At 44.3% G+C, this 12,796-nt stretch overlaps 1 protein-coding gene across 1 annotated transcript in view; it reads left to right on the top strand.

Moving 5' to 3' along the window:
- The window catches only part of LOC309535315 (chemokine-like protein TAFA-5), a 29,645-nt gene extending 19,435 nt beyond the window's left edge, over nucleotides 1-10,210 (top strand). Inside the window, exon 6 of the mRNA XM_082228266.1 lies at nucleotides 7,504-10,210. Coding sequence (XP_082084392.1) covers nucleotides 7,504-7,512 — 9 coding nt within the window. The 3' untranslated portion in view covers nucleotides 7,513-10,210. The remainder of the gene's footprint in view (nucleotides 1-7,503) is intronic.
- Nucleotides 10,211-12,796: the final 2,586 nt, after the last annotated feature.

The raw sequence follows: 12,796 nt of genomic DNA, 5'->3' as shown, positions 1-12,796 counted from the left end.
TCAGCCTGAAAGTGGAGATGAGCGTTGCACCCCATAGTCGAATTCGACTGGACTTAACCACCCAGGGGTCCTTTACCTTTTTACCTCTTACACCTCATTGCCTTTCTTCATCCTAAAAGCAAAACAAAACAAAACATCGAAACACATTGCCATTTCTTTGAAGGAAATGTGCTCCAACCTGTTAATCATTTTCACTGCCTTTTGATACACTTTCCCCAGCAAATATATATATATAAAGAGACAGAGACAGAGAGGGGAAATGTGGTTTACCCCTCACAGAGCTACAGTCACCAGTACCTATTACAAACCACATTGTCTTTGCACAGCCTAAGTATATGCAATTAAAATAATCAAATATTCCTCCTTGCCTACATGCCTGTTTTTCAATATAGTGCTTTCTTTACCCATTTCCTCTGCCGTCCCCATATATATCTCCCTTTCTAGATTTTAAGCCCGTTGGAAGCAGGGGCTTTTCAAAACCTGTTCTTGGTGAAGTGGCATGCGCATTTATATCATGGTATTATATAAATAAGAACAATTATTTCACATTTGAGTTATTTCAGAACTCTGGTGGATGCTGTCAATACTGTGTTGTTGATTTTTTTAAAAAAATAATGTGAATCAGCGGAAGGACTTAATCTCTTGTCGCTTCCTATTTCCTTCCCAGAAAAAGTGTGTTTAGGTGTCTATCCAACATCTTCCCATGAAGACCAACACAAAGAATGCATTCAGTTTCATCCTCCTCCAGTAATTCCTTTCACATCTTTGTCCTCTTAACGGCCTGACTGCCTCCTGGCTAGTTTCACGCTTCTGATGCGTTTAAAGATGTTTTAATCATTGACATATTGTTTTTAACAATATGGTGCACTAATCCTTTTTTTTTTTTTTTTTTTGCTTGCTTGCCTTATTGTCAACTTAAATTTGTTTTTTTCCAGAGAGTTTCTTTTATTCTCATTGGGCAAGACCCACTTTTTAAAAGAAGCCTTCTTGTCTTTTAAAGCTTCCTTGACTCTGCTCATTAATTCTGCTGGCATTCTGTCGGACTTATTAGTCACTCTCATGTTCTGTGGTATACATTCTAACTGAGCTTTTATTGTGGTGGTTTTAAATAACTCCCTGAAGGGATTTGACCCTCTTGACTCTCTAATTCAACCTCCTCCTGTTTAATCTCCTTTTTTAAAAAAACGTTTTCTCTTTTAAAATGAAATGTAACTGTTGGATTTCCTGGACAACTTTCTCCTCATAACCATATCTGTTGCATTTGATTGCAATGTGTTCAGTCTTCCCAGTCAGTCTGATATGCCCAGTGTCACCTCCCCTGCAGTCCATTCTATGACTAAGGCTCCTCAGGTTTGAGAAGGGAGCTAAAGACAATTTTGACTGCCTTAGGTCACATGACATCTGTGCCATTCATTTGAAGTACAGTACTGCCGTTCCTTGGTTTTCGAACAGCTTAGTTCTCGAACGTTTTGGCTCCCGAACGCCGCAAACCTGGAAGTGACTGTTCTGTTTGCGAACTATTTTTGGAAGCCGAATGTCCGAAGGGGCTTCTGATTGGCTGCTGGAGCTGCCTACAGCCAATCAGAAGCAGTGATTTGGTTTCCGAATGTTTTGGAAGTCGAATGGACTTCCGGAACAGATTCCGTTCGACTTCTAAGGTACAACTGCAATCCATTTTAAGAGTCATGGCTTCCCCCAAAGAATCCTGTGAAATGTAGCTTGTTAAGGGTGCTGAAAGGCCCCAGGAGACCTTAATAAGCCAGTGGCGTAGCATGGGGGGTGCAGGGGGGGCCGGCCGCACCGGGCGCAACATCTGGGGGTTAGGGTTAGGGGGCGCAAATCCACGGGTTAGGGGGCGCAAATTACTTGCCTTGCCCTGGGTGCTGACAACCCACGCTACAGTTTCCAGAAATCTCTGGGAGAAGCCACAACTCTTAAAGTGATATAAGTGTGTTTTAAATGCATGGTGTGGATATAACCTTATTCAAAACCCTGCCAGGTTCTCAGCAGCAGGGAAGGAGGGAGATTGGAAAGCACTCTTGTGTTTTGTCCTTTTGCCTGACTTTTTAAAACAATTTCCCTCCCATTAGAAATATGGGAGGTCATTTTGCAGGTGAGGCTGAGAAGACTATGGATCTTTCGGAACATTTGCCGGTCCTCTCTGCCAGACCCTTCAACTGTTGTTGAAGCTGGTATGTCGGTAGGGCCAGTGTCCTTGATGTTTCTACATTGGTAGGGAGAGAGAATCTGACATTTGATCTCCCTTTCTGACACCACAGCTCTTTTATTGCGGAAGGAGATCTGATGCATTCCCCTTAGGATACCCTCCTATGGGATATAGGATTGCAGTGTGTTCTAAGGCTTTGCCATATTTACAAATGTTATGACTTGTATGTGCATTTGCACCCATTCCACGTACGGAAAGTTAAAACCACCCAATATTCCAACCTTTTCCTCCTTTGGCTACCTCTCTTGATTTCTTTCTCCATCAAGATCTCTCCCAGAGCTTGCTCAGAGTTGTATGTTTACTCCCCAGCACCAAATTATTTTATAGACCCTAAAGTTTCCACACACAGTGATTCAGCGGAAGAGTTTATTCCTCTTACGTTTTCTAGTTTAGTTTTAAAGTGCCCTCTTTCACGCATAGAGGAACATCACTCCCAATATCCCCCTCCTCAGTTTTTCTGCATCCTGGGGACATCTGATTTCCCTTTGTCCCACTGGGTTTCTGAAACATCCACCCTCTTTATGTTCCCATTTAGCATCAAGCCCTCCACTTCCCCCATCTTGCCCTGGAAGCCTCCAGCTAGCATTGTTTCATAAACAGAACATTATGTCCCTCTCCATACATCATTTTCATGTGCAATTTTCACCCACAACTCTTTGGCCTCGCCGGCTGTCATTTCTTCCTGTATGGCCTTTGCCAGGATCTATCCTCTCCCTTTCTTCCATGACCTGAAACATTGACACCATTACCCTCAAGGGACAAGTAACATCCTGAACCAGATGGCCCCCCACCTCCTGGCAGCTTCCTTTCAGATATCTTCCTAGAAGATGCTCTGCAGCCTTTTGGATATGAAAACACCAGCAGTCTGGTTCCATTGCTGTTCAGGCGGAACCTGCCTCTCTTGTGCCGGCTCAGTCTCTCCCCAGAAGTTCCCTAGTGCCTAACAAATCTAAACCTTTCCTCCCAATGCCACTGCCTCATCCATGCATTGAGACCCCGCATGTAATTCTCCGGCTGTTAAGGGGAGATAAATCCACCTTGGGCTTTCGGGACAGGGGATGATGGAGGAGGGGTGTGTGAGGAGCGGAGAGACTCATCCATATTTATCAAACACAATCGCAGATTTGGCAAATCCCGTCCCGATCGCCCCGGCTCTTATTTTGCATTATTAAATATTCATGCAAGCTGGTTGACAATGTGGGGTTTGCACATTTTTGCCACTGAATCATTTATGTAGAAATCAGGGGAAACACAGAACCCTGCAAAAGAAAAAAAAAGCACCTCATTGGAAAAGGTTCAGAAAAGGGCAGCCCCAATAATCAAGGGGATCTCTCCTATGAAGAAAGGTTGCAGCATTTGGGACTTTTCAGCTTGGAGAAAAGTCGAGTAAGAGGCAACATGAATGAAGCTCGTAAAATTATGCATGGCGCTGAGTAGCTGGGCAGAGGAACATTTCCTCCCTCATGACACTAGGACTTGCGGACATCAAATGAAGTTGCATGGTGGAAGATTTGTGACAGATAAACTATGGAACTCTCTCCTCATAGCTGTCAAGCATCCCTTATTTGGAGGGACAGTCCCTTATCCCAGCGCCATGTCCCGCTGCTGTCCCTTATTGATGGATGTCCCTTAAATCTGGCGGGAGCCTCAGGCCCTTCCACTGCCATCTTCCTCGCGGCTGCCGAACTGAGCATCTCTGCCTGGGGCCTCCCCTCTGCCCGCCGCCGCCACTCCTGCTCCTGCTTGGCCATTCTGTGGCTGTGCCGCCAAAGGACCCGGATGAGATGGGCAGCCTGGCATGGCCTATGAATTGCTGAGGAGCCTTGAGAGGAGAGCAAGGTCAACCATAGAGAAAGCAGTTCAGAGAGAGGAGGAGGCGGAGGTGCGGGCAGGTGTTCCAAGGGCTACAAGCGAAGGACCACAAGCGCTTCTCCCATAGATTTGTAGTGGTAGACTAGCATAGATGGTCTGATCTGCAGGTTTACTTCAGGCACTATCCCCCCCACCCCACTTCCTCCCGCCCCGCCTGATGGAATTGAGAGCTGCAGATGGAGAACGAGAGAAAAGATACAGAACTGCAGCAGCATCTTTGTAGCTTGGACTTCATTTTGCGCGAAAAGTGGTTGCTGCTTGTAGTTATTTAATTGCAGTGTTTCATCAGCGGGTGTCTTGAGCAGCAACCTCTGGAAACGAAGGGCTAAAAACTGGCGCTGCTCTCCCAAATTATCTGGTCCCTTTTAACTTGGTATTTCAGCTGGTTGACTAAAATCCCTTATTTTGGCTGCTGGTCCCTTATTTTTAAGGCTGCTGGTCCCTTATTTTCAAATCTGTAAGTTGACAGCTACGTCTCTCCTGCAAGAGGCAATGATGACCACCAACGTATATGGCTTTAAAAGAGGGCTGGACAAATTCATGGAGGAGGGGGCTGTCAAAGGTTACTACCCATGATGGCTGTGCTGGGCCTCCACAGTTTGAAGAAACAATGCTTCTGAATACTAGTTGATGGGAGCCATAGGAGGGGAGACTGCTGCCATGTCCATCTTACAGGCTTCCCACAGGCATCTGAGGAGCCACTGTGAGAACAGGATGCAGGAGCAGAGGGACCACTGGCTTGAGCCAGCAGGCTATTTTTATGTTCTTACTTTAAAGTGTAATCCACCTGGTTGTGGCCTTTTGCAAGAAGGTTTGTAAGCAGGAAGAGTGCACCTCCTGAACCTTCCATATTGGGAGCCATGCACAGCCTCCACTCTGTAACTTGTGTTCACTTTCCTTCTATAGAAACTAACATTTTATGAGGCAGCACTTTGAAAAGCTCACAGAACAGAGAATGAGGGCAGCCTTTCTACTTCATCCTGGAATCATCCCCATAATGGGGAATTGAGGTTTCTCTTAGGGCAGGTCTGATAGAAATGTTAATGCCCATACCAAAAAAATCAATCGGGTTTCTACTGAACTCTGCAAAAATTTTGAATAAGTGACTCCTACTTTTCTTTCTTTCCTGTGGAAGAATTTGTACTAATCTAGTCCTCTGGGGAAAACGCTTGCTCCCTCCTCCTTTTCCACAGCTCCCAAACTCTTGCATATCATTCTCCAACCCAAAGGAAAAAGCCGAGGGTGAGATTAAGGAGGAAAATCCGGAGCGAATGTGCTTAAAGCTGTTACGATCTGCCACCTGCGAGTGTGGCACATGTCAGTGGGACTTAACAGGATAAAGGCAAGCTGATTAGGCGTAGGTCGGTGTGTGGGCCACCTTCCACTGCACCTTCGTACACAGCTGAACGTCCAGAATTCACAAGGGGCTGGGAAAGATAGGAATTCCTTAGCCGGTTTTGTCTGTGCTCTTGAGCCGAGGCTCAAAAATTATTATTTTTAATAATAATAATAATAATAATAATAATAATAATAATAATAATAATAATTTATACACTGCCCATCTGGGAGGCTTCCAACAAAGTACAGTGGTGCCCCGCAAGACGAATGCCTCGCAAGACGAAAAACTCGCTAGGCGAAAGGGTTTTGCGGTTTTTGAGCTGCTTCGCAAGACGAATTTCCCTATGGGCTTGCTTCGCAAGACGAAAACGTCTTGTGTTTTTTGCAAGTTTGTTTCCTTTTTCTTAACACCGCTAATACAGTTGCGACTTGACTTCGAGGAGCAACTCATAGAACACGGTGTGGTAGCCTTTTTTGAGGTTTTTGGTATTTTTGAAGCTTTTCCAAAACTTATCCGACACCGTGCTTCACAAGACGAAAAATTCGCTAGACGAAAAAACTCGCGGAACGAATTAATTTCGTCTTGCGAGGCACCACTGTATTAAAATACAGTAATCTGTTAAACATTAAAAGCTTCCCTAAAGAGGGCTGCCTTCAGATGTCTTCTAAAAGTCTGGTAGTTGTTCTTCTCTTTGACATCTGGTGGGAGGGCGTTCCACAGGGTGGGTGCCACTACTGAGAAGGCCCTCTGCCTGGTTCCCTGTAACTTGGCTTCACACAGTGAGGGAACCGCCAGAAGGCCTTCAGCGCTGGACCTCAGTGTCCGGGTAGAACGATGGGGGTGGAGGCACTCCTTCAGATATACTGGACACAAAGTGTCCATCAAACCTCTGTCACATCTCAGCGCACCCATTCATGTGTTCCACGGTCATGTTTGAATGTCACTTGTGTTAAATGTCTGGGCTCGTAAAACTGAACATCCAAAGAGCCTACTGGTGTCGGGCTGTTTGTAGTGAACAACAGGAGGGAACTGGTCACATAGAACAAGAATGGGACCTAGCTACATGTTACATCAGGAGTAAGGAACCTGTTTCAAACGGAGAGCTGTGTTCTCTTCCAGGCAGCCTTCCAAAGACCACATGTCAGCGGTGTGCACAATAAATGAATGGGGGCTAGTTTTTACACGTACACTCACACAACCCTTGGTATCTTCCATTCAGACAAGCAAAAGGCCTCAGCAGAATTCAAGGCCACAGCAGTCCAGCCAGGCAAAAGCAGTGTGTGAAGCAGGATCAGTGAGGGAGTGGGGCCTGAGGAGAGGTCTTAGTGCCACAGCACTCTGCATTTGGCCCTTGGACCTGAGGTGCCCTACCCCCATGCTGTGCTAATGATGCACTTGGCAAGCAAGTTGTGGCCTTACAAAAATTAAATACAAGACCTGAGGGCAGGGGAGAGGGCATTGTGACACCTGTACCACAGCACACAGCCAATTTCGTCATTTATGTAATGTGACATTATGCCCTTTTTAATTTTAAATTTAGTTGAGTTTGAGGTGCAGTGTTAATCAAATGGTACATCAAAATTAAACCTTTGAGGTGAAACATCATGCCATAGGATCTATGGCATGTGGAATTAACATTTGAAGAGTTGTACTACTGAATATTTGCATTCAAAGGCACATACTCTGATTTTGTTTTGCGAAACACTTGGTTTGGCTTTTGTTCAGTGGAGGGTATCAATGTTCCCCTTGAGCTTCCAGGAGCTCCCAGTTGGCTCATGGAGCTGCCTGGCTGAGGTAGAACAATCTGAAAAACTGGGAATGCAGAGAGAAAAGACAATAGATTGATCGAGAGCATTATCTGTGCTGACTGACTTGTACAAAGTAATGCTGCGACTTCTGATATCTCCTAGGCTTGTTCACATGTTACACTGGACACAGGTACAAGCTGTCTTTAGTACACATGTACAAGGTTTTGTGTGAAAGCCTGTTGCCTGAGGCAAACTATAACTCCAAGAGATTATACAATACAATATACCCAATCCCTTTATGGCTTCTTCTTCTCTAGGTCTCCTGACAGCCATGGTGCACCTGCCCATGAGAGCAGCTTCTCTACTTCCTGCACACTGATGCAGCAGTTCAGCGATCAAATCATCTTGGGGGAAAGGGAGCGACCAGCTTCTTCAACATGGATTCATCCCCATGAATTGGGGCCCATGGCAACTGTATTTCCTCTTGTGCCTGAACATGGAACACAAAGGCTACCAACAGAGTATTTTGGGGTTGTACCTGTGAGATTTCCTCCACTTTTTTTCTTTCCCTTTCTTCCCCATAGCAAATATAAACTATTTCTGGCTTATTTTGTGGGTTTCTAAATATGAAATGCAGTTTTCCCTAGATTTCTCCCCCCTCGAAATGACAACAGAGGATTTGTGCCACTTGGTACTCAAGATTTCTACAGGCCTCTTGGATTTGGGGAATGGCTGCCTCCTTCAGACATATGGCTGTGACAGACTGAGGCAGTTGCTAAGAGTCTGGGATGTTCTCCAGTTGCTGTGAAGAAAATGTTCTCTTTTTCCCTGTGCCTCTTCCTTTCACTTGTTCGTTCTCTCCCCCTCCCTCCCCCAAACCCAATGGAGATGAGGAGATGGGGGTGGGAATGGTACGCGTCATGGCTGCCACTCCTGACTGTGGCCTTCTCTGCCTACATAGGGGAGGAAGTTCACCAAAGGCATGGGGCATACTGTGTGAAAGAAAGAAAGAAAGAAAGAAAGAAAGAAAGAAAGAAAGAAAGAAAGAAAGAAAGAGAGAGAGAGAGAGAGAGAGAAAGAAAGAAAGAAAGAAAGAAAGAAAGAAAGAAAGAAAGAAAGAAAGAAAGAAAGAAAGAAAGAAAGGTCCTTGTGAAATGACAGGGTAAATAACCCGGACAGAAAAACAAATGTGTGTATTTAATGAGCTTTCCTCTTCCTTTTGTGTTTACAGCTTCTTATTTATCTCCATTTACTCATGGCACCTGCCCAAACATTGCCCTTCACCACTAAATGGGAGCAAGCTCAAAATCTGAGCAGAATTGATTTAATATGATTAGCTACATGCCATTGTTCATGCATTCTGACTGGAAAAAGATATTCATTCATGACTGGTTTTAGAAAAGCATAAAACTCCCATCCAATTTTCCCCCTCAGACTAGTTCAACCCGTTTGGACAGCCTTGGAAATCTCTGAAGTGGTTGTTCTTTTGCCAGGCATATTGCGGCCCTGGGCCTTTGAAAGAGATCCCTCTTCAATGTTTGAACTCTTAACTGCAGCACTTGCTTCTTCAAGCTATGCTATATAGGAATTAAAGCATCCAGGTTGCAGTTTCTCCCATGATTGATTTGGGCTCTAGTACTAAACTGGAAGTGGAAGAGAAACTACCACAAACCAAAGGTTGAGATTAAGGCAGAGACCTTGTCCTAATTGCTAGCCTGGGCCATCCACACCAGTCCTGGTCCACCCCAGCCTGCCCTTTGCACTATCAACCAACAGCTAGGGGATTGGTACAGCTATTTGTGGTTTGCCAGTGTCAGGAAGAATCCAAGTCACAGGGGAGATAGCTGTGGTCCACCATTCTCCAGATGCTTCTAATGCTAACCACAGCAAGACCCAGTAGCATCCTAGGGTGACTATAGCTATGTTCCACTATACACTCCAGTTCTAATCATGGCTTTGCCTCTTTTTTGTGGTGGTGGGGGTGTAATTTAATACCTTGAGCCTGCATGGTAAACCATGGGCTCTCCTTTCCTTGACTTTGACATATCACAGCAGTCGGGGTCAATCAGCCCAAGTCTCACCAGGCAAATGATAGCAAGTTGTTCTGGCTTGTGTGTTAACCCAGCCAGCTAAATTCTGTCTTCACCTTGACTGGCAACAATAGTAAATGCAGATGATCAAATACACATCTGTGGGGGAGGGTGAATGGAAGGCTTAATCAGATGGTCTGAGGTAAAAGAGATGGGGTGGGTGAGTTGGCAAGACAGAAGGCCAGAAGAAGACTTTCTGCAGAAAACAGGCCTAAGCAGAAATAGGAATTCTACCTAGGAACAACCAATCAACACATAATAAGAGACAATAAGACCTGATCAGTGATTGATAGAGCTACAGCAAGAAAACTAGAGCAGTTCAAAAAGCAGAGACTAACAATATGGGTCGAGAACCTGTGACCCTCAAGATGTCGTTGGACTCCTTTCAGTCCCAGCCAGAATAGACAATGGTCATGGATGATGGGAGTTGTAGTGCACTAACACCTGGAGTGCCACAAGTTCCTCATCCCTGAATCAACACATATGCCCAGTTGGAGAAGAACAAGAGTCTCTTGCCATTAGTTCAAGGCTGTCATTAGTTTTTATCCGGAGACTCACTGTTGGTTTTCCTTTTTTCTTAATGCACTATCTGCCCTGTTGATTTCAATTCTTCCCTTCGCCTAGAAGTGCAACATGTTGTACTTCTTCATTTCTACCATCACCCTCTTCTGGTGACTCAACAAAACATTTAAAATTTTCCAAGCCCCATTGGTTGGCACTGATCGACAATTTGAGAATTTCTCCCTCACCTGTAAATATCAAAGGTTGGGGGGGTCTGCTCTCATCCCAGCATCCCTCCCCACCTTTTCTGGTCTCACTGTGAGTTGAACTCTTACGTTGCAAGGGCCTTTTCCACTGTAATAAATTTCCAAAATTTGTGATGTCAAAAAAGAGAAAAAGGTAAGGAAATAAAATTCTAACTTTATTAGTCAACAAGGACACTCCCCATCCTTCCTGGTTTTTTGCATCTGTGTACGTTCAGTGGTAAAAACTATAGCACCCAGACATTGGGAGGTGTAGGGGTATCAATGTGCACATTCAGCGTTTATTTTTTAAAAAACAGTATCCAGGCATTCATTTTTGAAAGTGAAGGGGCCAGCTAGTCCTGTCCCTTTGATAATGAGGCATTTGCTATTGATGTCTGCCAGCCAACAGATAATTGAAACCTGGCTGTAGGTTTCATCTTTTTACAGGAATGAGAATCCTGACCAATCTGGGTCTCTCTCCCTTTGGAGGAAATCCTACATGTTCCCATCCGACTGAGCTGATCACATCAGCTGGGAGACATTGCTGTCATGTGTGTCATTGTGGTCCCCTTCATGTGTTACCCACACAGGTAATGAATGCTTGAAAAGGGTTAAAGGAAAAAGGGAAAACCCAGGATCTGCAGTTTTCAGAGGAGGAATCCCATGTGGGAAACATGCAACAATTTGTCACTGGGCACAGAAACAAAAAATAAAATGCAAGAGTGTACCTTTCACACACCTGTGGAAGGATTGTTTTTTTTTAAAATTAATATTTTATTAGGTTTTATCAATAGAAAAGTTCAGAAAAATACAAAAACAGAAAAATACAAGAATTACAAAATACAAAAATACAAACATTAAACACAAAAAAGAAAAGGAAAAAACACATATAAAAGAAAACAAAACTGGTATATGACTGGTATAGGATTGGTATAGGATTGGTATATGACACACAGGAAGTGGAATCCCATGGGAGACAACCATTGTACTTGTTTGTGGTAAATGTTCTGTTACATAGGCACTTGAGGGATCTAATGTTACATGGAAAATGTGGGGCGTTCACCCACTTTCCTGCCATACTTGGAAGAGAGTCACTGTAAGAAAGGGATGGGAGTTCCTAGTCATCAGATTAAGGGGAGGATTCATATACGGTATGCTCTCCTTCTAGTGCAGGGGAGGAAAATAAATTTGTGTATTGAGTGGTCCTGAGAGCAGTTGAAGAGAATGAGTACTCAACCCACTGTGTTTACTCTAAGGACAGAGATCTTTGAAAACTAACTCGATTTGTGGAAGCATCCTGCATCCTGGCTCCTAGTGAGCCTACTTTCCAAGATGCCTCAAAATATCACTTTATGGGGAGCTACTACAGTGGGAGGGGCTATTTCATTCATTCCCTGCTGCTGGGAATCCCAAATGCATCTGTTGGACCATTTTAGGAGACCAGTTGTTGGTTTAGGTAGGCATTTGGTCTGACCTAACAGGTCTTTTATGTGAAGAGTGATGTAATAAAGCAAGATTCAAGCCCCATGATTTCAAGTGCCCGAGGCTCAATACCTTTCTCTCCCTTCCTGTTGTGCAAAATTCATTTCTCATGGTATTGTGGATGATACTCTGCTCAGAGAAATGACTTTCATGAATACCAGCAAACATTAACACCCTACAGATTGGAAAAAGCCAAGCAATGCAATTGAAACGAACAACAACATATTTTTCTTAATCTGGGCAAATGTCCAAGTAAATGGAATATGTATGTGTCTAGCCAGCAATAGTTAAATACCTGCCTATTCTGCTTTGCCCACCTCCATGCAATCAGAGTGCAGAGAGAGACCAAGTCTCCAAGGCACTAATTCATGTCTTGGCCTAATTACCATTGATTGGATTTCCACATACAACAGTCTCTCTCATTATCACAGTACCATTTGAAGATGTTCTACGTGAGGCCCTCTTAAAGAATCCATTTAAACAACAGAGAGGCTGCTTGCAGTCTGGACACACAGGATCCTGGGAGCCATTAATTATCCATAAAACACAGTACTGGTGAGAATAGAAAGGTCCCTCGTCTGCAGAGAATACCGCTTGCAGTCCCAGTGCTCCCATGAGTCCTTTTTCAAACACATAAGGAAATGGCTGCCTTTCTGTCAGCTATCTTAGAACAGTCTTTGCTACTTAGCTTCCTTTCCAGTAAAGTCAGAAGTAGTCAGTGAAGCCATCTGTGGTCATCCACCACCTTATGGGGTCCACCACCCAAATACCCTTTAAGTTAGGTTTCGTAAGATTCACCTTTAGGTGTTTGTGTTCTGTGGGTTAGCATGACAATCCAAAGAGGTAAAGTGTTTTAGTGCAACATATTTATCCAAAGAAGGAATTGCAGGTGATAAATCCAATAAAGTGAAACCCACAAGAAACATAATCCCCCTGTGTTTATCACAGCAGAAGGGGTCAAGTTGAGGGCCAGGAGAAACTGTGACGATGGCGGGGAAAGAGCCCAAGAAACTTGAAATGAGTGTCACATTCATCAACCGCAAGTTCCTCTTGGTGTCCCAAGGAACTAGTACTCAACCTAACCTTTTAGCCCAAAGCTCTTCAGTGACTCCTTAAAAAGCCTTGAGTGGGCAAATGCTCGTATTTCCAGTGACAAAGCGAGGTGAGGTAATGGAAGTATTTTCCATAACAGGAACACATGACAGATAATGGATCATCTGGCTCAACACTTTCAACCTTGTCCAATGGCTCAACTTCCAAGATCGCCAGCAGAGCTCCTTCCCACTCCTGTG

Source organism: Podarcis vaucheri (assembly GCF_965113315.1).
Source record: "Podarcis vaucheri genome assembly, chromosome: 6".
Taxonomy (NCBI): domain Eukaryota; kingdom Metazoa; phylum Chordata; class Lepidosauria; order Squamata; family Lacertidae; genus Podarcis; species Podarcis vaucheri.
This window is presented reverse-complemented; position numbering and strand designations above follow the sequence as displayed.